The sequence below is a fragment of the Equus quagga genome, chromosome 2, assembly GCF_021613505.1.
Source record: "Equus quagga isolate Etosha38 chromosome 2, UCLA_HA_Equagga_1.0, whole genome shotgun sequence".
Lineage (NCBI taxonomy): Eukaryota > Metazoa > Chordata > Mammalia > Perissodactyla > Equidae > Equus > Equus quagga.
This window is the reverse complement of record NC_060268.1, coordinates 156,717,578-156,739,673: the sequence shown is the minus strand read 5'-3', so window position 1 is coordinate 156,739,673 and position 22,096 is coordinate 156,717,578. Positions and strand designations below refer to the sequence as shown.

At 47.3% G+C, this 22,096-nt stretch overlaps 1 protein-coding gene across 1 annotated transcript in view; it reads left to right on the top strand.

Moving 5' to 3' along the window:
• FBXW4 (F-box and WD repeat domain containing 4) overlaps positions 1-22,096 on the top strand; it is a 78,205-nt gene that overhangs the window by 43,411 nt on the left and 12,698 nt on the right. Inside the window, exon 6 of the mRNA XM_046653811.1 lies at positions 21,770-21,835. Coding sequence (XP_046509767.1) covers positions 21,770-21,835 — 66 coding nt within the window. The remainder of the gene's footprint in view (positions 1-21,769; positions 21,836-22,096) is intronic.

The following is a 22,096-nucleotide window of genomic DNA, read 5'->3' as shown; positions in this document are numbered from 1 at the left end:
AGGAAGCCTGAAACAAATTAGATATATCTATAGGGGGTGTTCAGCTGGAGAAAATGAGCATTTCTTACTAATTGGAGTGAAGGGCATTTCATTATTAAGCTTCATTAGAAGGGGAAGAGTGCGGCAGGCCTCTTTGGGGATTCCCTAGGCTGTTTTTTCCTTTTTAAAAGCATAATTGTATTTAGGTTGGAGGAGGAGGCGGGAATTGCTCCTGGTAACTTTGTGGAGCGCCTAGGGATTTAAAGCAGAGTTTGGAGCAAGGTAGAGGGAGGGAGAGATGGACCAGTGGGAGGCTGCTTAGAGACCTCCTGCATTCCTTGACAATAAATAAGAGGTAAGAAAGCACTGATGGGGGTGGGGACCTCACTTCTGGAACTAAGATTGAGGAATTTGGAATGACAAAAAAATGTTGATCAGAAAACCTGCCTTCCTGGGGTGCCTGATATTTGACTATTTTAACTTTTGTATTAAAAGTACAAAATGGTTGGGGCTGGCCCCGTGGCCGAGTGGTTAAGTTCGCGCGCTCCGCTGCAGGCGGCCCAGTGTTTCATTAGTTCGAATCCTGGGCGCGGACATGGCACTGCTCATCAGACCACGCTGAGGCAGCGTCCCACATGCCACAACTAGAAGAACCCACAACGAAGAATACACAACTATGTACCAGGGGGCTTTGGGGAGAAAAAGGAAAAAATAAAATCTTTAAAAAAAAAAAAAAAAGTACGAAATGGTGGAATTCAGATGTGGTGCAATGGCCTGACACAACCGTTGTTTCCCAGCATGCACAGGACTTTCTCCTTTGGGGCCAGGAAGGGCTAGGGTGGGCTGGCTCTTCACTGAGCCTGCTTGGCTGCATGGTAACTTCCGTCCAGGCAGAGGCAGACTGGGCCTGTCCATGGAAGATTATCTGAGTCAGGTGAGCTTAGCTTTCAAGTTCTGACTCCTTTTCCTGCTGCTGCCCCAGGGCTCGTGTCCAAAGTACAATCGGTCCCCAAGAAAACTCTGATCCAGAGTGCTTGCCCAAAGAAGTGACTTGTCTAGGTTCTGTGTAGTCACTCAGGCTCTCTGGTGTTCAGTGTTCTCAGGGAAGCTGAGATCAGGTACCATTTTGTCATGGGAGAGTTTCTCTCCCATGGTTGGAGTCCCAAGAGCTGGGGTACGAAATCTCATTTAGAATCAATGCCTGTTGTGACTTCATCAAAGGCCTGGAGTTTTTGCTTTCTCCCACCTGCAGCATCCTTTGCTCTTACCACAAGTCTCTGCTTGGCTCAACCTCCCTGAGGTACCTGGGGCTTTAAGTACACAGGATGTCTTCCTGTTGTTGGGAGACCTAATCCTTAATGGAGGCCTAACATCGTTCTTCAGCGGCCTGGGATCTCCCGGGTGATTGGGTGAACCAGGGATTTATGAGCTCACTGAGCACCTGTGGAAAACAGCTTATTTCTGTCTCCCTCTCCCCCGACCCCACCTTTTCCCCATTCCTCCCCACAAAGAAGCAAAAGTATCCTGTGCACTTTCTACTTCCCCAAAGAAAAGGAGAAGAGATGATCTGAAGAAAGAGCACCTCATGAAAATTAACTGAGTAATAGATAGCCAATGCTGTTTTTTTATTTGCAGGCACAGGTCTTGTGCCCTTCTCTTCCTGGCTATGTGTGTGTATGTGTGTGTGTATGTGTATCTGTCATCTGTCTCTGAGCCTGTGCACCTGAAGGGGTGTGTCAGGGTGGCAGGCAGCTTCTCTGCTCTCTGGGTGCCCTCCCCCAAGCAAGGACAACCTCTCCTAAGATGATCCACGTGGAATCCCCTGCCTATCACCTTCATTACTTTGTGTTGATATCACTGCTTCTCCTGGGACAGTGTCACCTCAGGAAGACACCTCTACATGAGAGAGTGTGCATGTATGTGGACTCTTAAAGCCGCTGGGTTCCTTTGTTTCCTGCGCACCTACTTATTGAGTTGCTGGCAATCACTGTGTTTCCTGCAGTCCTTTGATTCTCCTCTAGATTATCTTTTGCTTGGTCTTCTCCTTGGGACTCCCTTTCCCTGCGAATTTTCCTCCTGTTGGTGGTGGAGTGCAAGGAAATGTTGTGTTGTGGAAGAAGTTGTATGCTTCCCAAGCAAGTCACACTGGGTGGTTGTGGTTGTATGGGAGGATGCAGAACCTGAGCATAGAAGAGAGCAGGAGCTGTCGAGTTTGCAAAAGCCCCAGGCCTGTGCTGGTGGCAGCTGACCTGAGGGTTCTGAGCAGGTTTATCATCAGGGTCTAAGCTCCTTGGCTTTTCCGCAGAGGGAGTAGAATATTGGGTGGGTGAGGGGATGGGAAATTGGTTTTCTCTAGAAACCTTTGACTTGTTGATAAGTCAGCAACTGACAGTGTCCAATTCTTAACACAGTTACAGTGTAGCAATGAAAGCCTGAAGTGAGTTGGGTCACCCAGCCAGTAAATCAGAAACCCACACTGCTGTCAAGTGTGTTTGCAAATTTGTGTCGTTTCTTTTCATTCTACTAAAGGTTTGTATCCCATCCCAAGTGGCTTAGTGAGAAAGAAAGTAAACTTCCAATCAAATGACCTTTTTGGTATCATGATGTCTTTCCAAAGAAAAAAACCCATAGTTTTTATAGTTTGTGATTTCAAAAATGCATGACAAAAACATGCCACCAGAAAAAAATCTGTTCCAAAGCAAGTGTTGGGGGTGTGGTGTGAGTGGGTTGAGCTAAATTTGAGGAATTGGATGGGATGGTCAGGCAGCTGCTGAGGGAAGGGATTCCCAGGCTCAGGATCTCCTTAAACTCCTCTGTGAAAACCTTGACCAAGGAAGGTCTGGAGTCAGAACTCTGGGGTCCAGTGGAAGGGAGCCAAGAGAGGCAGAATGACCTGTGGGTGGGGGCTCCTTTCCTGAAAATAATGAAAGAAACAGATAAGTTAAGGTCACCACTGGAATCTTCTCTACCCATTGTAGGAGGCCTTGCCCAGGCCCAGGGCCAGGAGGACATGGTGCTTGGGAATTACGTGGGCTCTGGCAGCCCCTGATGTCAAGCCTCCGTTTGGAAAGCCGTGCATACCCATGACTAGCAGGACTGCATGGGTAGGTGTGGGCCTTGGGAGCTTGAGGTCCCAGAGTTTTGTGGTAGGGCTGACTGAAGCCATGCTTGTGCCCCATCCCTAACCACCCCCACTAGGAGGTAGAAAACTTCTCTCTAGGCCTCTTGGGACCAACTCTGGCTCCACTGGGACTTCAAGTCTCAGAAGAGGGATAATAGGTATTAGGTGCTGTGGGATCACTATTGGCTCTTTATGATCTGAATCCTGGGTTTGAAATTAATTGGATTGCAGAAACAACTTCCTTTTATTATTTTTTCAAACCACCTAAATACCCCAAAACCAAATTTTAAAACCCCCAAACCTTTCATCATGCTCCCTCTCTCCCTGTGGCTTTATTTGCTGGGTACTGAAAAGTGCTTTCCCCAGCCTCCTTTGGGTTGCCATGCTGAACAAAGTGAGAAACCCAGGGAAGGAGGAAGCTGGTGCCAAGAGGGCTGGCCACTGCCCCCTGCCAGCTCTGCGTCCCCTGGCCTGCCCCGGCCGCCTCACCGTCTGGGCTGCAGCCCAAGCAAGCAAAGGCGCCTTGACCGACAACAAGCCCCAGCTTTGTTGCGCCTGTAGTGGGATATGCTTTCTGGAGTCCAGGGATCTCCTCTGAGAACCACCTGTGCCTCCCGGCCTCCTGCCTAGCCTGGGCCTTCTGGCACAGGGGCCCCTGCATTCCAGCCAGCAGGCTGATGGTAGAGAGCAAGGGGCGCGAGAGGAATAAGGGAGCTGCGGTCAGTTTGAGGGGGCGCAAATTCCAGTCTGCCCCTTTAAGGCCCCTGGTTGGCTCAGGATCTCCTGCAGCCCTGCCTAGGTTAAATTTGTCCTATCTGTCATCAGCACTGACAGTAGCTTTCTGAAGTGGTCTGCAGAATAGGGACACAGGACCCGAGGTCTCTCTTCTTACCCAGTTTTTGCTGCTTCAGGAGGGAAACAATATAGGTTCCCCTCACCAGGCCACTTCTTTGACCAGGGGTCCCCAGTGCGTCTCTGCTGCATAGCCAATGGTGGTGAGAAAGATGAGAATGAGGATGGCTGACTCATGGAGTGCCTGCTAAATGCTAAGCACTATTCTCCACACTTTATATCTCACTTACTCCTCCCAGACAGGTACTGTCACCATCCTCAGTTTACAAGTAAGGAAACCGAGGCCTGAGAGAGGTTAATTAACATGCCCAAAGTCACATCTGGTAGTTGAAGCACCAGGGTTTGAGCCCTGGCGTCTGACTCCAGAGCTCATGCTTTTTTAACTGCTGTGCTACTGTCTGCCTTCCCAGCCCATAGTCATCTTGCTCTCATTTGGGATTGGAACTTGTGTATTGTCTTGAGTTGCTTCCATTTTTTTTTTTTTAAATATGAATTGAAGTTTTGACTCACTGTCTGGACCTTAAGCTGCCAAAGGGCAAACCCGCGTGAGTTTTGTTTTTCCTGAACACCCTAGCGCCTAGCACAGGGCTGGCTTGGATAGCCCTCAGGTACTTGTTAAAGGAATGAAGCCCTATCTCTGCCTGCCCCTAGCTCAGGAATTGCCCAGGCAAAGCCTTATTCTGTGAGAGGAGTGGTCAGTCCCAGAGCAGGAGCTTCCATCTGAGGCGGAGAGGGTGGCCTGCTCAGGTGGGACACAAGGCTGATGCAGGGGCAGCAGAAGATGGGAAGACGGAACCCAGGCCGGATGTGACTAGAGCCGAGCCAGTTTTCTGAGCAACAGGCCTGCTTGTGTCCTGCGGGTTGTTGGTCTGGGCTACTCTGAGAGGAAGAGGCTGATCAGGGTGGTGGGGTGTGAGGGGCGGGTCTGCTTTCACGTCTCTGAACTGTGGGTTTTTGGACTAGCCAGCCTGTACTTTGTAGACTCTTGTGTAGAGAATCACTTTGAACCTCTTTTGGCAGGGCTTGCGGTGAGGGCGGGAACAGTAGTTCCAGCAACCAGCCCAGGCCAGTGAGGGAGCAGGGTCGGGGTAGGTGTCACCTTGCGGTAGTCTTCATGGCTAGATCTCCTTGTTGGATGCACAGGCAAAGGTCGGACCTGACTACTGCCCACAAGCTATGTGCCAAACTACTCCACCTGCCGCCAGCCGTAGTTGCCCCTGAATGTAGTTCACCTGAGCTCTCACAGACTGTCATGTGTGGTGAGGTTTGGGTTTTTTTTACTTTTTATTAAGATTACGATAGTTTACAACCTTGTGAAATTTCAGTTGTACATTATTGTTTGTCAGTCATGTTGTAGGTGCACCACTTCACCCTTTGTGCCCACCTCTCACCCTTTCCCCTAGTATCCACTTTTCTCTTTGTCTACATGTTTAACTTCCACATATGAGTGGAGTCATACAGAGATTGTCTTTATCTGGCTTATTTCACTTAACATAATACCCTCAAGGTCCATCCATGTTGTTGTGAATGGGACGATTTTATCCTTTTTTATAGCTGAGTAGTATTCCATTGTGTATATATACCATATCTTCTTTATCCAATCATTAGTTGATGGGCACTTAGGTTGCTTCCACGTCTTGGCTATAGAAAATAATGCTGTGATGAACATAGGGGTCCATGGGACTTTTGGAATTGCTGATTTCAGGTTCTTTGGATAGATACCCAGTAGTGGGATGGCTGGGTCATATGATATTTCTATTTTTAATTTTTTGAGAAATCTCCATACTGTTTTCCATAGTGGCTGCACCAGTTTGCATTCCCTGTGGTGAGGTTTTTGACAGCAAATGGGGACATGATCCCACTTGTATTGGTTGTGTGACTGGAGGGAAGGTGGGAGGCAGCACTGTGGAGCACTGACCTGTGCTACGAAATGCTCAGCTTTGTTCCTTCCCATCGGCCCTGTGTTCTGCTGGGTCACAGCATTAGTAGTGGAGTGCTAGTAGTGGAGTAGCCCTGGAGGTAGCTGGTTCTGGGGTTTCCAGGCTGGGCTCTGAAGGTCTGCATCAAAGGCAGGAGCGTCGGAGGCCACATGGGTGGGGCTCACCCCCGCCTCCCACGTCTGCTCAACTGGAACAGCTCCTTCAGTTCCTGTTTTATATATCTATCAAAGATGCCAGCTCACAAAAGTTTTCTGTTGCTTTTTTAAAAAGTTCAAAAACATTGTTCTAGTATAACTGTTTCCCATTTTACAGACAAGAAATGTGAGGCCCTAAGAGGTTACAGGCTTGCCCAAGGTTACACGGCTTGTGAGCGGCTGAGCTGGCACTGGTGCCGGCCTGTGGAGTCCCAGCTCTGGCTCTTTCCAGGGTGCCGCAGCGCTGCCTGCCCCGGCCTGTGTTCTGGGCGTTCCCACCTGGCAACGAGCTCAACTCCTCATTCTCTCTCTCACCCATGCACAGCTCGTTTGTCAACCAGCGCTTCTGTTTCTGGTTTTCATTTTTTCCTTCTTTTAAGGAGAACTTCTTTTCTCTCTCCTGGGTCTGAGGTCAGCGCTCTCCTAGGGCTGGTTGTCAGAGGTTGGCAGGCCTGCTTGCTTCTGGCTCTGTGGTTACTTCCACTGCTGGAGTCCACATTCCAGCCTTTGGACACTTCAGCACTGACCCCAGATAAGTCACATGCTGCTTTCACCCTGTGCCTCTCTAGCCTCGAAGCCACCCCTAAGAAGAGGGCTGTCTTTCCTCTGCTTGGCTGGTGGTAGGGGCTGCTGTGGTGGCCACAGTGGAGATAAGTATTAGTGGAGCCCTGGGGCTCTCTGTCTCTCAGGAAAGTCTCTTTCCCTCAGCTTCCTGACTCAGGGGGGTCCTTGAAGGCCTGAAGCAAAATGAGAGCTCCAGCCCCAGGCCCTCTGGAGAGAGCCAGACACAGCACTGTGGCCTTCTGGCCCCCCGTGTCCCACCCCAGCTCAATCCACCACCCTTTCCCTATTCTTTGCTTCATAAACACAGAGCTGTGGTACTAGTTACAAGTCAACTGTCTTGAGTGCCCCTGCTGCCTCCCAGAAAGCTATTTGGGGCCACTGGCCCTGACTGGAAGACACAGATTGGGTTGGTGATGATGTAGGTCCCTTCTCCAGGCCCCGGTCCCAGCTGCCCCCACCAGCCCTGGTCTGGCTCACCACGGGGCCCAATTCAGGGGCCTCTTTTGTTTGCCTTGCACAGGGCAGCCCAGCTCACCGTTCCCACATGCCGAAGGTTCCCCACCATTCACTGGGAAGGCTGAAAAGCCCTCAGCTAATTGCGTTGGGCTGAAAATTACCACTTTCCTGCGTTCCCCTGCTGCTGAGGACATTTGTGTCACTGCTGTATTTAGGAGGAACAAAGGCCCCCTGTGGGGAGAGCCCAGGTACGAATGTGGGATGGGGGGAATAATTGCTGTCTCTCCAGGTGAAAGCCCCTGTTAAACTTCAGTAAGTCAATTAGGCTGGGGGAGAGGGCAGAGACCCCCACAACAAACTGTTCCCACCAAGCAATTAAAGAAAATCATTTTAGCTTTGAGGAGAGAAACTGCTTATTAGAAATTTTGTGGGTCCCCTTCCTCCCCTACTCCAGGCCCCCCTTAGGGATGAAACAACAAAACGCCTTCCTCAATAGAAGTGTTCCTCCTCCTCCCACTCATTGTGTGGTCTGAAAGCACTTACTGTGGGCGGGCAGAAGCAGGACAGAGACAGGCCAAAGTGGGGAGAAAATGGCAGGGGTTTAACACCTGGGCTCACTGAAAGTCACAACTGCCCAGCAAGGTTGGGAAAGAGACTCCCGCGGGGCGCAGCGCTTCCACAGGTTGTGTGGGACGTGCACATGCCCATGGACCTGCTCTCCTCTCTTCATCAGGAGTGGAAACTCCAAGCAGTGGGTACATCTGTGTGAGTATGTGTGTGGCATCCTAGGTGCCCCCTTACCAAAGGGAGCAAAACGCAGGCAGTGTGCATGCATGTGTTTGTGCACGCATGCTTATGTGTGCCTTCTCAGCAAAGGATGGCGAGGTCAAGACAACCCAGCTGGGCATGCACCTCATTCCCAAGGCTGTGACTGGGCCCATGTTCTCTCTCCTCCCAGGAGCCAAATACCAGCACCTGGGAGTTGAACCACAGCATAGCTTTCCGCCTCGGATAGTCGGCAACTGAGGGCTGAATGGCCAGCAGCCATCTACTGACCCTGGGCTAGGAACGGTCTGGGGGATGATGGACGGACATGCTGATCTCCACAATGTTCTTCCCCATATTGTTTGGGTGGGAGTGAGATGTGGAGACTCAGCAGGAAAGAATCAGTGACCTGGGCTGGCACATGCCTTCTTGGTATCTAGCTTGGCTTAAAACCTACCCCCCAATTTCTGAGGAGAGGCAACAATTGGAAAGATCAAGTGATCTTATTTGATCTTATTGGGGGGGAGGTAGACTCATGCATCAAAAGTCAGTAATCGGGTAATTTACAGGGGTGTATGCCTATGTGTACCCACAGATCACAGGTAGCCCAGGTACCACATCCCACCCTGCCCCAAATCTTGGTAGCTTAGGGGAGGGCCTGGTGGCGCTGATGGTGGGCATGGCAATGAGTCAGGCACTGCCCTGGCCCCAGTGCTTCCCTGTGGCTCATGATGTGTTTGGCCTTTATTCCAATGTTCCAAAGAGGTGAAATTAAACATTGAGGGGTTGACTTTTCCCAGACAACAAATATGCCAAGTTATTTGCCTACCAAGGGGCCTTAGGAGGTAGAATTTGGTGCCTACAGGCTGGCAGTGGGGAGGTGAGGGCTGTTGACAAAGTCCTGACCAGGAGCATGGAGGTGAGGTTTAATGGAGAGCAAGGGCTAGTTGGAATTTGGGAATCTTGCGGTGGGGATGGGGGTGGGTGGAGTAGCTCAGAGAGGAGCAGGAACGGGCTGCTTACTGTGGCAGGCTCCACACAGTGGCTACCTATAAGGAGCTGGGTCTTCGGAGGAACCTGAGGCTCAAGGACTTGTCATGTTTCGCTTCAAATTTTTTATATGTATCTCTCTATATAGATACATACACATATGTGTCTATTTATGTAACATATAGTGATATATTTATAGAGTTTTTATATGACACATGATATCATTTATTATTTTATGCTCCAGAATGTGGTTTTCAATGAATGGGCCTTGGTTTCCTCATACCTAATTTCTGATTTATGACTTCAAATGTTTTGCTGACCTAGGGCCAGTTTCATTAAAAAAGAGAGCGAGCAGGTTTTTTGGGACTGCTTTGGGAATATGTGAGATTTCTTGTTTTATTTTTGCTTTTTACAAAAAACAATTTTACATGCTATGTGTGAGTTTTCTGCTTGGTTCCTCCTGCATTTTTTGTGTGTGTTACTCAGAGGGACTCAGGAGTGGAATATTTGAGTTTGCTCCTATGGTCAGATTTATTTTTCCCTTGGTTTGGGGGCATTAGTAGTGGATCAGGGTGGGGAACAGATAAAAGAAGTTGCAACAGTGGAGTTGCTTGGGGTTACAAGGTTTTAATTTTTGGGTATGTGTATTTTTAAACTTTTAATTCTGAAAAATTTCAAACATACACAAAGAGAAAATAGTAAAATTGACTCCTATGTTTTCATTACTATCTTAACAATTATTTTGTGTCCTTAATTCAAGTCAGCTAAATAGCTGGAAAGTATGTTTACCTCTCTCTCTCAGATGCCTGGCACTATCGTTGTTGAAAATGGAAGAATCTGAGAGTGGACCAAACTCTGCCCCATCAGTGTGACCCTTGTGGTTTCCAGCAGAACTTTCACTCTCATCAGTTCGTAAAAGAGGATCCAAGAGGCCAAATCTCTGAAGACCAGGGCCTTCTTCCTTATAAACTATAATCCCATCCCTCAAGCAGCATCCTTGTTATCTGCAATTGTCCACACCATCTTTCCACCCCCTACTGGGAATGGGAGAGCAGATTTTTTTCCTGGCACTCTCCTTGGGCCTAGGTGTAAGAGATGACTTCATCCCTCTTCTGAAGTTCCAGGCCAGCCTGTGCTGCCCCTTTTTTTCTGCTCCCCCAGCAGACCCATCAGCTATTGATTTCATGGCTAAGGTATCTATTGTTAGTCAGGCTTCAAGGTATCCAGTAGGTACCTGGCAAAGCCCTTTTCTCATCTGTCAGTGAGGACATTCAGATGGATGAGAAGCCCAGCACCTACTGAACAGAGGCTCTGTAGTAGTCAGGACAAATTGGTTGTAAGTGACAGAAACCAAATTCACATTAACTTCAGTAAAACTTGGACTGTTTGGCTCATGAAATCCAAGCACGAAGCTGAGCAACCAAGCCAAAGGAGGAGCACAAATACAGCTGGGCTCAGGAGTAGCTAGACCCAGAGACCTCAGTGCTGCCAGGACCTTATCCTTCTTGGGTGCTCATCTCTGTTTCTTCCTGAATCTTAGCTCCTTCCTTTTCCCCAGCTGACCAGCTTTTTCCAGAGGCTGCCAAGGGTTCCTGAGTTTGGCAGCTCATGGCTTAAGTCGCGGAGAGTGATTGGCGTCCCAAAATCCCAGGGCAGAGACTCACTGGCCCAGCTTGGGGCAGCTGCCCTCCCTGTGGCCAGGGAGGGACAGTGTGTAAGAACATTCTCCCAGGAATCACATGTATGGAGGGAGAGTGTAGGGCAGACAGAACAACATGTGTCTGCTATTTTCACAAAGGCCAGATTACTCCATGACATCTGGTCCCAAAGTCTGTGGATGGCACTAATATGTGGATGGTGACTGAGCTCAGAGCCTTGGCCACCACGTCTCAAATAAAGTCAGAGTCTGGTGGGAACTGTGGCACTACAGCCTTTAACCTCTTCTTCCTCACTTCATTACTGGTTCACTGATTAGAGGTTCCTCCACTGTAAACTGTTGATGGTGTCTTTAGAAAAACCTGCCACTTTCCTAACATGACCTGGACAGGCGAAAGAACCTGGCTGCAGACTCATGAGGTTGGATGAGTCAGCAGCGGGCTAGTACCCTCCCAGTTGGGGTAGAGAGAAACTGGAGCCAAGTCCTGGGATGGCACAGGCCTGACCTGGTTAGACCTCCTCCAAAGGAAAATGACTAGGAGGCTCCTTGAATTAGACTGCAGGAGGACAGTTTACCTCGTGGAACAGGGCAGAAGACAGAGACTCCTACCTCTTTGGTGTCAGTGTCAAGAGGGTGGGAAATCTTGGGGAGGAACAAAGTTCAAGGTCAAGATTGCTGGTGCTGCTAACTAATCTGGAAACAAGGAAGTTCTGAGGAACTTCACCTTCCTGAAAAGCCCTGTAATGGAAGTCTAACAGAAAAGGATCTCAGTCCCCTCACTCTTCTGTCTCCAGCAGTATAGTTTTTTCATTTCCCCCTGTAATGTAAGCCCCAATCTGTATGGCTGGTGTAAGGACTCTGGGGCCCTCATTGTCTCCCATCACAGAGAAGGAGTCAACACAAGAGTTAATGACTGGATTTTCACACCAAGGTTTGCTGCTGGCCCTTTTCCACAATGGAGCCCTTCTTTGAGAAATAGGTTATAAGTACTGTGTACATAGACACACAGTCCTCTCCTTTTTCCTCGTCATGGAGCCTACTTCTCTAGACCTGCTGTGTATAATTTATGATGCATAGTAGGTCTACTAGCCTATCAACCTCCATGACAACCCCTTCCCCGTCACTGACAGCCAGCAGGGTACTGGTGGAAAATGCTGCAGCAATCAGACCCGACTGAGCAGTGGAGAGCTTCACCTCTCCTTCTCCTCCCTCTGTCTTCATAGAAGAGAAGTGGTCCAGGGCTGCAGATGGTGATGCTGAATCCGTAGGTTGACACTCACACCCTTAACCTCCCTTTTTTTCAGGGATGTCACCTTTTTTGCTGGATGTCACCATGGGACTCTTTTTTCATTGGTGGGTTATCAGGGCCTCTGTTACTTTAAGCCCTGCAAGAGTTATGAGGCCATTGGATGAGGAAGGCCATGCAGTCATGTGGTGGGTGGTGTGGATGGGCTCTTCTGCCCTTTGATTCCATAGAGAGAACCTCTTTCTAGAAGGTCTTGATTATACTTTGATGCTTGTTACATGAAAATGACTGCCCCACGTTGGTGCTTAGGGAACGTTGAGAATAAAAATAAGAACCAGGCCAATCTCTAGGGCACTCCATTGCTGGGCCTAAATGTGACAGTGGGTCAGGGTGTAGGGCCTCAGGATCATAGTACCACAGATTTCTCTTTGACCTGTCCTCATTTCTCTTCTCTATTGGTGTTATAAACACTTAATGCTCCTGCCCAAATCTAGATCAAGTCTGAGTTCCAGGGTCCTTCCGTGGTTTGTTAATGTGGGTATGTTTAGAAAGAATCAGATTTTAAAATAAACGTGTTGAGTTGGGTCTGGCTTATCTGTGCAGCCCTCCAATTGAGCCCTGCTTTCCTCTCTATTTGTTTGTAGAGCCACAGCTGATTCTAATGGTTCTTGTCATCCTCCCATCTTATGCCCCTAGTCAAATGCCAGCCACTTACGTTCATCAGGAAACCTGAAGAAACACCAGAGCTTGTCTGCTCTCAGTCTCCCTAGTAATCAGCAGACCATACGGGCCATCCAAGCTCAGGCCTTGGGCCTGACCACTACTGTGATGCCAAAATGGACCGCCTAACAAGAAAAAGTGATTTGTTTTGGAGTTGAAAATATATTTTGTGCTTCAGGCTTGGCTAGCCATAGCAGCAACAGTCATTTGAGCACCCAAGATGTACAGGGCACTGTTGTGGAGTAAGCCATGGCCTTGGCCTCTAATGGGCTCCCACTGGAGTTCAGTAGCTCACCTGTGTGAAGAAGCTTGCTGTTTATCTCTTTACAGAGAGAGTGGTTATGAAGCAGAAGTTGGGGGGGAAAGTTCTATAAAAGCAGGGGTGAAATTGTGGAATTCTCATAGGCAGTTGTTTCCAGGCCTTAACCACTTGGAAGCCCTCTGGGTGAAGAGTTTCTGTCAAGGGTCGTCAGCCAGGTTCAGGACAGACCAAGAGACCATGTGGTTTGTGTGACATTCAGGATTGCATTGAATTGAGTGTGCCACCAATATGCAGCCCTTCTTTCAGACAACTTCAAAATGTATTTTGTTATTACCATCCTCCTTTTAATTTCTCATTTTCTATTTTGTTTTATTTTTTACATAAGTAATATACTATAAATATGTTCCAATTGTAAAAAGTTTAAACAGTTTAAAATACAAAGAATATAAAGTAAAAATCCCCTTCAGTTTCCTCAGGCCCCTCCGGCCATCCTTCTCCTTTTTGTAGGAAGTCTGGTATGTGTCACTCCAGATCTTTTAATTTGAAGCAAATATCAGACATCATATCATTTCATGAATATGTATGTGTGTATACAGACACACATAAATATATGGTTTTGCTTTGTTTTAGGCTCACATTATGCATTTTTCTACAACTTGAATTCTTCCTCTACTCATGTGGCTCAGAGGTCCTTTGCTGTCAGAACACATAGCTCTACCACATTCTTTTTACTGCTGCTTTCTAGTTCAGAGTTTTGTTTTTCTGGATTCCACATACTGTGAAATCATATGGTATTTGTCTTTCTCTGACTTATTTCTCTTAGCTTAATGTCCTCAAGGCCAATCCATGTTGTTGCAAATGGCAATTCCATTCCTTTTTTATGGCTGAGTAGTATTCCATTGTATTTATATATACCATGTCTTCTTGGTCCATTCATCTATCAATGGACTCTTGGGTTGTTTTCATATCTTGGCTATTGTAAATAATGATGCAATGAACATGGAGGTGCAGATATCTTTTTGAATTAGTGCTTTCATTTTCTTCAGATAAATACCCAGAAGTGGAGCTGCTGGATCAAATGGTAGTTCTATTTTTAATTTTTTGAGGAAACTTTGTACCATTTTCCATAGTGGCTGCACAATGTACATTCCCACCAATAATTCCCTTTTCTCCATGTCCTCGCCAACACTTGTTATTTCTTGTCTTTTTGATAATAGCCATTCTGACGAGTGTGAGGTGATATTTTATTGTGGTTTTGATTTGCATTTCCCCGATGATTAGTGATGTTCAGCATCTTTACATGTGCATGTTGGCCATCTGTATGCCTTCTTTGGAAAAATGTCTGTTCAGAGCCTCTGCCCATTTTTTAATTGGGTAGTTTGTTTTTTTGTTGTTGAGTTGTATGAGTTCTTTATATATTTTGGGTATTAGTTCCTTATCGGATATATGATTTGGAAATATCTTCTCCAACTTGGCAGGTTGCCTTTTCATTTTGTTGATGATTTCCTTTGCTCTGCAGAAGCTTTTTAGTTTGACGTAGTCTTATTTGTTTATTTTTGCTCTTGTTGCCTTTGCCAAAGAATCGTTGCCAAGACCAATGTAAAGAGCATACCGCCTAAGTTTTCTTCTAGGAGTTTTATGGTTTCAGGTCTTACATTCAAGTCTTTAATCTATTTGGAGTTAATTTTTATGTTTGGTGTAAGATAGTGGTCTAGTTTCACTCTTTTGTGCATGGCTGTCCAGTTTTCCCAACACCATTTATTGAAGAGACTGTCCTTTACCCATTGTATATTCTTGCCTCCTTTGTTGTAAAAAAATAGTCTTATTATCCTTTAGTTTGACGAAAAAAGTTGTGTTTACCTCCTTCACACCCTATTTTTTAAATAATTGTAATAATCCTGTTATACCAGCGTTTTTTCTTATAGTGGAAGCATAAGCATCTTGCCTGTGTTCTTTGGGAACATCATTTTACTTTTTATTATTTTATTACTTTTATTTTTTATTGAGATCTCATCGGTTTATAAGATTATATAAATTTCAGGCATACATCATTATATTGCAACTTCTGTATTGGCTACACCATGTTCACCACCAAAAGTCTAGTTGCCTTCTGTCACTGTACAAATGTGCCCCTTTACTCCTTTTAGCCCTCTTTCCACTCCCCTTCCCTTCTGGTAACCACCAGTCTATTCTCTGTGTCTGTGTGTTTATTTGTTGTTGTTTTATCTTCCATATATGAGTGAGATCATACAGTACTTGTCTTTCTCTGTCTGATTTATTTTGCTTAACATAATACCCTCAAGGTCCATCCATGTTGTTGAAAATAGCAAGATTTCATCTTTTTGTGGCTGAGTAGCATTCCTTTGTATGTATATACACCACATCTTCTTTATTCATTCATCTGTTGATGGACACTTAGGTTGTTTCCAAGTCTTGGCTATTGTGAATAATGCTGCAGTAAACACGGAGGTGCATAAACCTTTTCGAATTAGTGTTTTCATGTTCCTTGAATAAATACCGAGAAGTGGACTAGCTGCATCATAAGATAATTCTATTTTTAATTTTTTGAGGGATCTCCAAACTGTTTTTCTTAGTGGCTGCACCAGTTTACATTCCCACCAGCAATATACGGGGTTCCCTTTTCTCCATGTCCTCTCCAACACTTGTTATTTCTTGTCTTTTTAATAGTAGCCATTCTGATGGGTGTGAGGTGATGGCTCATTGAGATTTTGATTTGCATTTCCCAAGTAATTAGTGATGTTGAACATCTTTTCATGTGCCTATTGGCCATCTGTATATCTTCTTTGGAAAAATGTCTGTTCAGATCCTCTGCTTGTTTTTTAACTAGGTTGTTTTTTGTTGTTGTTGTTGAGTTGTATGAGTTCTTTATATATTTTGCATATCAACCCCTTATCAAATATATGATTTGGAAATATCTTCTCCCAATTGGTACGTTGTCTTCTAGTTTTGTTGATGGTTTCTTTTGCCATGCAGAAGATTTGTAGTCCCATTTATTTTTTCTTTTGTTTCCCTTGCCTGAGGAGACATATCCAAAAAGATGCCAAGATCAATGTCAAAGAGCACACTGCCTATGTTTTCCTCTAGGAGTTTTATGGTTTCAGGTCTTACATTCAAGTCTTTAATCCATTTTGAGTTAATTTTTGTATATGGTATATGATAGTGGTCTACTTTCATTCTTTTGCATGTGGCTGACCAGCTTTGGGAACATCATTTTACATGACTGTGTAATATTCCCTTAAGTAGATGGAGCATCATTTATTTAACATGTTTTTGGTCTTGACCCCTTGAAGGCATGTCCTTCTTTCCCTGTTAACCCATTTTGGTTCAATCATACACGAAGTTGGCTAAACTGCTTTTGAATTTATATTTTCTATCTGTACCATCTCTTTGAGGTAATGGTATGCCAGTTGCTTTGTGAAATGGAACTTCTTTCTATTTGCCTTAAACTGTACTCATTGAAGTTTCACATAGGCCTCTTGGTCTTATTATCCTTTAGTTTGATGAACACAGTTGTGTTTACCTTCCTCTCCCTGGACTTACAGCTTTAGTTCTGGGCCTTATAGGCAGGTGCTCCTGTGGATGGTAGGCTCGGCAAGTGTGCTCCTGCTCCCTCACTGATGTGACTTTCAGCCTTCTGGTCTGAGTATAGCATTCACGTGGAGGTTTCCCCGGGTGCAAGGTGGGATGTTTGCTGGAGAGAGCACAAGATTTCTTTGCTTCTCTTTTTTTTCCTTCCCAAGCACATCTATTTCCCCTCCCCTTGGGTGGGCTGGGGTGCTCTGTTGGCTGGGTCTTGGGAACTGGCTGCCTCAGACTTTCACCTGCCCCAGCCTATGTGTCTCCTCTTCCTGACTTCTGTTGACCTCCCGTTCCCACTCTACTGGTCCCTCCCTCACAGTGCTGTCACTGCGCTACTGCTCCTGGCTTCCCCTCACAGAGTGAGTTTGTGTGACCTTCGCACTGCATTCATGCTTTGGGACTTAGTTGCTATAATGATGTCAGTGGCACAGGTTAGCAGATGGCAGCAGCCGCAATGAGACCTGACATGTTCTAATGATTCCCTTCTTCCCATCCTTGCAGGCTGAGCCGATGGAGGGGCAGGGATTTCCTTGAGGCATTTTAGGAGGGGGATGAGGGAAATCGGGGGGCCCCCAGGTGCCGATGAGGCCTGTGACCTTTGCTGCTATAATATCAGTGTTTCACAAGCAGGGCGGTTCGGGAGCCCACTTGCAGCCCATCAAAAATTGATTTAATTGCAATTTTTCCTCCAATTAGGAGCACTGGAGCCTGACTAATTGGAGTAATAGAGAGTAATAAGGCTCAGATAAAAAGCCTTCCTCGGCAGCCTTTGTATCTCGTGTCAGTGCCTGTCAGAGGTCAGAGAGCTTGCATATTCTATTAGGCAGCCCGGCCTTCATTTGTACAAATTAGTTTACCCAACAGTAATTAAAATGCCAATGCGGGTTGAAGAGAACTGAATACACTTGATGGGCATGTTGGTGAATGATGTGACAGCTCTGGTGGCCTCCGTTGCCAAAGTGTGTCAGCCCCGGCTCAGAGGCGGCCGGGGCCTGGGCCAGCTGGGCGGCTCTAGGCCAGCCACGGGGCACAGCTGCTGAGCACGCCACTTCTGCTGCCCCTCCTCAGAGCCACCCAGTCGCTCCTTTTTTCTTCCAGGTGGAGTTATTTGTTCATTTGTCCATTCATTCATTCACCAAGCATCTGAGTTTTCAGTGTGTGTCAGGCATTATACTGGGTGCTGGGAGAGAACCTTCAGGGCAGGAACCAGGGCAAGGGGTGGTGAAATCACTTGGGCTCTGGAATCAAGACTGACTGGGTTCAGATTCCAATCCTACTAGTTGCTACCTGTGTGAGGTAGGGCAAGTTCCATTACCTCTCTGTGCCTCAGTTTCCTCATCTATAAAATAGGAAAAGTGATACCTACTGCATAGAGTTACAAACATTAGATGGGATAATGCTTGTGAAACATGTGCTTAGAACCTGGCACACAGTAGGTGCTCAATAAATTACTAGCATAATTAAGAGGGCCTAACCTAAGGCAGAGGCAGCAAGAATCCACCTTCTTTTCACCCTGCCCACACCCAGCTGATTTCCCTTCTTATCTTCCTCTTCTCTTTTCTGTATCTTGTTATTTTCTTTTCCTCAACTTAAGTATCAGAGCCCTAATTCTCCTCATGTCTCTCTCTGATATGAGGATTCCTATTTCTACTTCTTGGGCCTGAGGATGATCTCTGTGATGCCAGGTTTACCTAAGCTGGGGCCAGGAGGCCAGTAAGGTAGGTTAGGGATCTGGGCAAGGTCTGGGACAAGATGAGAAATTATAGAAGGCTGGTTTCTGGTAGGGCTTTCTGGTCCAAAAAGTGTAGAATTTATGGAGTCACAGTGACTTTCAGACCTTCAAGCTGAGAGAGTGTCTGCACTTGTTCAAGAGCATGTGTGTGTGTGTGTGTGTGTGTGTTGATGTTAATTTTTAGGTACTGATGGTAAACTTCTCATCTATTACCTGGTTGTGGTACTTATGAGGGATTTCACTGCCCCAACAATGTATGACTACGTCATGTGTCTTTCAAGTCTGAGTCTGGTGATTTGGGAATTATTCCATTAAGAAGCAGAGGGACCCCCCTTCGCAGCCCATATGACTCGGTTGGGCTTTGTTGGCTGTGAGCTCTGGAGGGTTCTTTCAGTTCAAGTCTACGGATTTGTACTGAGTGCCTCTTTTGGGTCAGGCACTGTGCTGGGCACTGAAGTACACAGGAACCACTAGACAGTTCATGAGCTTACAGGAAGGATGAGAAGATAACCCCAAAAATACCATTTGTCCCATGAGGGTGAGACCAAAGTGTGGTAGGGACCCAGAGGAAGGATGGCCAAGCTACCTAAGGAGCCAGGAGCTCTTGCTTCTGCCTGTTCAGCACAGGTTTGCTATCCCTGTCCCTGGGATATTCCTGAGGGAAGAGATGGGACTGAGGGTAAAAGCCATTTGAATCTTCTTTCCTTTCTGAGGAGAGCTGGCTTTTTCAGTAACTTCAAACCCTAACTTGAGATTATAGCAAAGACCTCTTAATGGGAAAGATTCTTTGAGTAGACCCTAAGGAGGAGCCATAGAAGGCATGGTACATGTGTTCCTTTAGTTCATCTCTAAGTATTTATTGAGAATCTTTGGCATACTTAGCATAGGACCCAGCACAGCGAGGGATGTGGAGAGAATTTATTTGAAGATATCAGGCTGATGCAAAGGGAACACAATGGCATTATATTCAGGCTAAATTGCCTGGTGGAGGTTAGAGAGAGTGAGGGTGGTGAGGCTGCCTGTGATGTGCAGATCCCACCTTACTAGCCCTTTTTCAGAGCACTTGATCTGGCGAGTCTCCAGGGAGGGGTACAAGTATGTGAGCAACAGGTCCCGTGTGCAGCTGCAGCATTTCAGGTAAATTCATGGAGGCTTGGCTGTCACTTTATTTTCCCTTTCTGTACAATGGGAACAGTAATTTCTATCTCCTGGACTTATTGTGGGATGTGAAGCATCCTTTGAGTGTCCCAGAACTATGAATTTCTTCTCTTCTCTGCTCCATGTGTCCGTCCTACACTCTGGCAAGACTGCACTTGGGAGCCCCCTTTTAATCTTCTGACTTTGAATGTGGCCAGTCTGTGGCTTTTGCATCCTAAAGTCTGTGGGAATTGGGAGGTAGGGTAGGGAGCAAGTATGGCCGAAAGCAGGGGGAAGTAGTTTGAGGTGTGCAGGGCTATGTCTGCAGCCAGCCTCGCCCCCAAGAGTCCTGGGCAGTCCTCATGGTTTGGGTGTGGGTCCTGGTGAGTGTCCCCAGCAAGACTTGGTTCCAAATCTGCTTGACTGTGGCTTGCGGGGTTTTTTTTACTGAGTGTTAAATTTGATTAAACTGTTAGGTCCTCGTAAGTGTCGAGGGGACTCTCTACTTTCCCTCCTTCTCTTCCTCCTTGCCTCACATGGTTAAGCAAGGGAAAAGTGCAGTTTTGGAAAGAAACATTCTTGGTGTCGTGTCCAGACAATTAAGAAAGACCTTCATGGGGTATGAAGGTGAGAGGTACTCCTCCTGGTGGCAGATGGACAGGGCCTGGGGCCAGTGGGCAGGAACAGAGAAGGACAGGAGTCCCAGGGGAAGGTGTTCCCATTCCCACCTCAGCCTGCTGAGAGGTTAGAGCTGTGGGAGTGGCAGGGATTCAGGTTCCAAGTGCCTCCCCCCCCCCCCCAACATTGACTTACCTTGATGCTAATTTAGGCCTGTGGCCAGTCAAAGGCCTGCCACAGTCTCCTTAAGAGATGTCTGTACTGGCGCCCCTCACCTGGCCCCCACTCCTCAAAAGTCTGGAGAGCCCAATTGCCTGCTCGAATGATTTCCAAGTGGCTATTATGTTTCCAACCCAAGGTAATTGGCTTTACCAGTTATTAATGGATTACCCTCAAGAGAAAAATGTCGAGGGGGAGGGAGGTGAGGACACCTCCTGGCTTTGTAGTTTCGGGCTTCAGTGTCCAGTGGCTCCTTCCCAGGCTGAGAGTCACTTGGGGCATGACAGAGTGGCTGTTTTGGCATGCTGCTGTAGTTTAGTGGCTGCTGGTACTCCTATGGGTTGAGAGGAAGCTGGGATGATGGAGCACGTCCCTCAAGGAAGTCTTGGCTTGAGGCATGGAAGCCCCAGGGGGGCTTATGTGGCTTTTTGTCAGCCTGGGATTGAAAAGCAGACACTTGCCCTGCAATTTTGATTGTAAATCAGTGGCTCCGCCAATGCCTGCCCTAACATCTCCTCCATGAGCAACTGGCAGGCCAGCTCCCCCGCAGCCAAAGCCACTGGCTTCTTTCTCTGTGGAAAGCCATCTCCCCACTGACATGCTTGCGATCAGAGAGCCACAGGTGCTGGGCAGGGTCAGGGCGGATGGGCTGCTGCCCCCACGTTGCTAACATGTCATTAGTATGTCCAGTCCCCCTCCCCCCCATGCCAGACATGTAGGGACATGGCCCTTCCCTGCCCCAGGACTCCTGAGTGACACAACTGCTTTCAACTCTCTTGTTCACTGTTTAGGTTTTCAAGCCTAGGGTTCCTGCAGGCTTCCCACTGCCACCTGCCAAATCCTCTAACAAAGGAGTGGTCTGGCCTATAGGTTCAAGTTCTAGTCCTAGCACTACGGCCAACCTGGCTCATTGCACGGAACCTTCTCACTGGGCTTGTGCCTCCACTTAAAATGAAACTCTGCAGATTGTATATGTTGAACTTTTTAGGGGTTTAAGAGACACTCTGGGAAATATGGTCACAGTGTTCCTTCTCACCTGCCTCTTGGTAGTATCTGTCATTGTCCTCTAAACTCTGCCTGACTCCCCTTCTACTCTGAAGCAGCCCTGGCTGCCTGGCCCCTCACATTCCCTGCTCTCTCACCTCATCTACTGGCATTATGACCCATTTCACCTTTTCATGTTGTTACTCACCTTTCAGTTTCCCTTTCCTCAGTTGGGTGCCTTTATACCTGCTCTGTGCTTTTACCATATTCCCAGATTCCCCCAGCTCTTAAAACCTTCCATAATGCCCCCCAGCCACCCTCACTTCTGAACCGTGGATTCCCAGGACACCTTTTCTGTGCCATGGCATTGTGAACTTATCCTTCATAGAACTGAAGCCCAACAGGCTTGCTGTCCCTTGGCCTCAGAGTTGTGCATCTGGAGATCCATTATTATGGGGGGCAGAGACCACACAACGGTCTGAGTAGCAAGTAGCAAGCTCAGTCGTTGTTAAACCCATGGGTCCTCTGGCCAAGCAGCCGTGGGAGGTCACAGCCCTCACCGTGCTTCCAGTTGTCTTCCCACAACTCCTCTGATGGCTGTCTCGGCTGCTTCCTTCATCCTGGCTTAACCCCACGATCCCCTGGAGAATGAACACGGTACTTCCAATTTTGTAGCCATTTCCCACAAGTTCTGACAAGCCAGACCTGACTCTGCTCTCCTTTTGTTTGGCAGCTCTTTCGTGACAGGGACGGCTTGTTGTGGGCACTTCTCACCCCTAAGAATCTGGGACCTCAACAGGTAAGAGATTCCTGAGCCCACCATGGCTTCTTGGGGCGGGGGGGGGGGGGGGGGGTGCTGGAGCAGCCAGGGTCGTAAAGCAAAGAGCTGGCTGAGCTGGCCCCTGCTTCAGTTGGCCACCGACTGGGCCAGGAGGAGGCTGGGACCCCCGGCCTGCAGCCCACTGACAGCCTCCACTGTGGGTCTTCTCACACGGAATCGTTTGGGTTAGCTTGAGAAAATGGAAGTAATTTATAATAGGTAAATAATTTCCTGTGTAAT